This window comes from Anarrhichthys ocellatus, unplaced genomic scaffold (assembly GCF_004355925.1).
Source record: "Anarrhichthys ocellatus isolate YVR2014 unplaced genomic scaffold, GSC_Weel_1.0 scaffold903, whole genome shotgun sequence".
Classification (NCBI taxonomy): Eukaryota; Metazoa; Chordata; class Actinopteri; order Perciformes; family Anarhichadidae; genus Anarrhichthys; species Anarrhichthys ocellatus.
This window is the reverse complement of record NW_022280877.1, coordinates 907-5376: the sequence shown is the minus strand read 5'-3', so window position 1 is coordinate 5376 and position 4470 is coordinate 907. Positions and strand designations below refer to the sequence as shown.

Genomic DNA, 4470 nt, shown 5'->3' with positions numbered 1-4470 from the left:
CTCCCCCCCCCCCCCCCCCCCCGCACCACCACCAGCTGACCTTTTGACCTTTGGCAGTCCCATCGGAGTGAGCAGTGTTTCCCGCGGTGACGCCCGGCGGATTCGTATTTGTGAGACTCGTTTACAACGCTGAGAAGACAAAAACACAGAAAACTAGTTGAGGACTTGAGCTTAGAAAAAAAAGAGTAAAACCATAGAAATAACATAGAACATTCAAAACAACGTAGCAGGATGGTCAGAGCCCCGGATATCTTTTGAATACACGAAACAGACTTAAGCTAGTTAGCTGGCTCGTTAGCTAGCTTGCTAATTCCACCATGCTTTAATGCTACACTGGTTACAGAAATTAAGCCTCACAGTTGGTGGGACCACCTAAACTCTCTGTCACTTTGAAGGTCAAGCTACCTAGCCAACTAGCTAACTAGCCAAAGCTGCATCCGATCTTAGACTGTATACAAGAAGTGGACGTAGTCATAGTGATGTCTCTCATTGTTTTGAAGCCTTAAGTTCTGCGATTTCGCCGTCGCCATCTTGTTTTTTTGTGCAACCAGTGAACAGGAAGTGACCATATCTAGACTGAGGAGGAGTGACGTAAAGACGCCGTCTACGTCTCTGGTAGAGACCTGTCAATCACTGTGTAGCCCCGCCCTAAAGCATCCCCTGCTTTATGGTCTGTTTGACTCTAAATGGACCATAATGTACTAAATGAACATCATGCTGTATTGAAGAAGACTTGAAACTAGAGATTGAGACCATAAACTCATGTTTACAATGTTTACTGAGGTAATAAATCAAGAGAGAAGTAGAGTCATTTTCTCATAGACTTCTATACAACCAGAGGAGTCGCACCCTGGTGGACGCTAGAGAGAATGCAGCTTTAACACATGAAGCTTTGACTTCAGAACCGGAGGTTTTCTCCAGATCTATTTCTTTGGGGAAAACTTTGACATTCAACAGGAAGAGAAAAAAAACTCCACCTCTCCATTTGTGCTGAGAAACTCAGAGCCCGCTTCTGATTGGCTGACAGCAAGCGGAGCAGCAGACAGCCCATTGGCTGAACACAGGGGGAGGGGCAGTGGGCGTCGCCGGGGGAAGTGGAGGCTGCGGGTGCTGTGATTGGCTCGCTGCTTCTGCTGTCGCCGGGCAGAAAAAGTTGGGCTGCAACAGACAAGATTTTTATTAATTTTTACATCCTATTTAAAACACAAACATTCACAAAAACAAATTAAAAAATTAAAACTTTTTTTTTTCATAATTTATCTTTAATGACATACATTAAATTACACAAACTACGATTTTATAAAAAATGGACAAAATTGTCAAGTCAAGTGTTTATTTATTAGAATTACCTTGGTGTAGGCATTCGCACGTAACTGCAAAGACAAAACCAAATGTAAACAGGGTCAATAATTATAAAGATGACACTAAATGAATGAATCTATTATTTTTAAAAAAATGACATGATTGAGATTAATAAAAGTTATATAAATATTTATATATATTGTTAAAATAATTACTAGAAATTACTAAAAGTATTTCACTAATTCATATTCAACAAACGTTACAATGTCCTCGTGAATATTAACGACTATATTAATTATATATGAATATTAATGAGGGGGGATTTAAATATATCAGTCAACCAACCAGTGGTCGCTGCTCAGACTGGGCGGGACCGTGAAGTCCTTCAGAATCCGCAGAGGACTCCTAATAGCTCCGCCCCTCACTGAGTCTGACATCGTCTCCACGGCAACCACTGACAGCCGCAGCATGGGGGTGGAGTTAAAGGAGGAGGAGGAGGAGCATAGGTGCCATATGTGGAAAGCACCGTGATTGGAGGAGAGGGAGAGCGGAGAGGTGAAGTCAGAGAAACGCCATTGGCCTGAAGAGATGTTGAGTGCTTCTGACTGCAGGAGGTGCAATGCATGATGGGAAGAGGAGCTAAGGAGAAAAGGAGGAGTAATTTATACATTTTATGAATATTAAAGTTTTTATTTATATAATATAAATAAATGTTTAATCCAAGTAATTTTCAAAGAAATGAAATGTGTCATATAAATAAATGAAATGAACCTGAGTAGCGGCGCTCTGTATCCATTCTGCCTGACGACACTGACGGCTTTCTCTGATTGGCCGGCTCCTCCCGCTTCTCTTCTTCTGTGCTTCCTGTGGTTGAACCTGTGCAGAGTGAGCGGTGCCTCCTCCTCTGCTCCTTTCCTGAAGGAGACCACCATCCGGCCCACAAACCTCCCGACATCTTCCTCTTCCTCTTCATCTTTTTCTCTGTTTTCTGGAAAAACACTAACATCTCTTCCTCTGTGGTTCTTCCTCCTTTTCCTTAACCTCCCCTCCTCTTCCTCCTCCTCTCTGCTCCTCCTCCTCTGTGCTGACTGGCTCAAACTAGAGGAGAGAGGAGGAGGTGTGGGTGAGTCCTCGCCGTCTGATGAAGAAGATGATGATGAAGGGGAGGCGGTAACAGGTGGGCGGTGGGCGGGGCTACACGAGAGGGCGGGGCTACACGAGGAAGCTCCCAAACCTAAAGAAGAAAAGAGAAAGTTGAGAAATTGGTTAAATTTATTATGATTTCTGTGATTAACATTTGGATCAATTTGTAGAAATGTACATCTATTATGGTTCAAAAGTGTAAAAATGTATTATTATCATCGTCATTTATTCATAAACATCCTGGTAGATCGTCTCTTTGTTGTTGTTGTTGTTGTTGTTGATGCTCCTCTGTGGATCACAATCATCCTCAGACAGTCCTGGAAGAGGAGGAGGAGATAAAGGAGAAAACAGACAGAACTCACCAGGAGAACAGGTGGCTCCTCCCCCTTCTCCTCTCTGCCTGCTCCTCTTCTTGCTCCTCTTCGTCCTGCTGCTCCTCTCCAGAGAGTCCAGGCGACGACCGAGGGAGGACAGAGCTCCTCGCAGGAGGCGCCGCACCTCCCACCGGTGAGCTGAGAGGAGGCGAGGCAGGAGGGAGGAGCAAGGGCAGCAGGGAGGAGGAGCTACAGGAGGAGAAGGAAGAGATGGAGCTACAGAAGGAGGAGGAAGAAAAGAAACTTGAGGAGGAGGAGGAAGAAGAGATTTAGCGACAGGAGGAGAAGAAACTGGAGAAGGAGAAGAAACTGGAGAAGGACGAGGAGAAGAAACTGGAGGAGAAGGAGGAGGAAGACAGGGAAGAAGGGATGGAGGGACAGAAGGAGAGGAAGACAGAGGAGAACAGATAGCAGAAGCATAATAAAAAGGAGTAAAAAGGAGAGGAGGAGGAAAAACATGAGGAGAAGAGTTGTGAAGAGGAACAGAACAACAAGGAGGAGAACGATGGGGACAAGAAGGAGGTGATGGAGAAGAAGAGACAGAAGCTGGTGTGGTACGGACAACATGAGGAGACATCAAAGAAGGAGGTGAAGGATGGAGGAAAGAAGGAAAAGAAGACAAAAGGGAGGAAGGAGGAGAAATAGAAGGAGGAGCAGGAGGAGAGAAAACTTCTGGAGGAGGAGAAACAGCAGTCAGTACTTAATATCGATCGCCCAAAACTTTTAATTTATTTAATAAAATAACAATAAATACATTACAAAAATAAAATATTGATATCATAAATGAATAATGAAAGGAATACTTATGCCAATAAATAAAATAATAAATCAACCCCAACCTGTTTGTGTGTCTTCGTAATCATCAACCAATGGGAGAACAGGAGGCGTGGTCACGGCTGCGAGGCCACGCCCCCTGTCGTCGCTCTCCTTCAGTGTCAGCGGGCGAGTGAGCATGACTGAGAAACACGTGACAAAAAATTAAGAAAATAAAAGAAACTCATGAAAACAGTAAGTAAAAATTAATTAATTCATATTTGACGTATTCACAATACAAATTATATACAATTACATATTAATATTACAAAGTGAATATCAAGGACAAAATAATAATTTAGGCTTCTTCTTGCTTTATTATTAAATATTCTTATTTTAACATCACAGGAAAAGGAGAGCAGGGCCGTCTTTCAATCAGAGGGTCGGCGGTTCGATCTCCGGGTCCGCTAGTCGCATTTCGATGTGTCCTTGAGCAAGACGCTTATCCCCAAAAAATTGCTCCCTGCGGTGTGTTAGAATCTGAATTGTAAGTTGCTTTGGATAAAAGCGTCTGCTAAATGACTGTAATGTAAAAATATATTAAAAATTGTAAGATATGCTTTAGGGAAAAATAAGTATCTTTTAAACGTTTTGCTGCTGCGTGATAAAGGCAAATCTATCATAATATAGTATGTTTTCAGACAAGTCAATTAATGAACATATATATTATATACATACACATATATATATATACAGTATATATGACGCAAAGCTACTCTCGTTCTCTCTCGCGAGATTTCACCTATTTTGTTGGAAAAAAATTCCAGAAATCTTCCTGTAAATCTGAATGTTTTCACTGTTTTCAGATGATTAACGGGTGATTTTCACGGTTTAATTT

General features: G+C 42.3%; 2 protein-coding genes across 2 annotated transcripts in view; both read right to left on the bottom strand.

The window, feature by feature from the left end:
• The window catches only part of LOC116377106 (uncharacterized), a 3822-nt gene extending 1497 nt beyond the window's left edge, over positions 1-2325 (bottom strand). The window contains exons 1-5 of the mRNA XM_031838658.1: positions 2074-2325; positions 1648-1941; positions 1350-1373; positions 978-1158; positions 41-129 (exon numbers count right to left, since the gene is read on the bottom strand). Of these exons, the coding sequence (XP_031694518.1) occupies positions 41-129; positions 978-1158; positions 1350-1373; positions 1648-1941; positions 2074-2234 (749 nt within the window). The 5' untranslated portion in view covers positions 2235-2325. The remainder of the gene's footprint in view (positions 1-40; positions 130-977; positions 1159-1349; positions 1374-1647; positions 1942-2073) is intronic.
• On the bottom strand, positions 2272-3934 carry LOC116377107 (dachshund homolog 1-like). The gene is made up of 4 exons (XM_031838659.1): positions 3659-3934; positions 2808-3035; positions 2392-2536; positions 2272-2290 (listed from the first exon to the last, which is right to left on the bottom strand). Exons 1-4 carry the CDS (start codon positions 3771-3773, stop codon positions 2272-2274), a joined length of 507 nt encoding a protein of 168 aa, XP_031694519.1. The 5' UTR covers positions 3774-3934.
• Between the last annotated feature and the right edge of the window lie 536 nt (positions 3935-4470).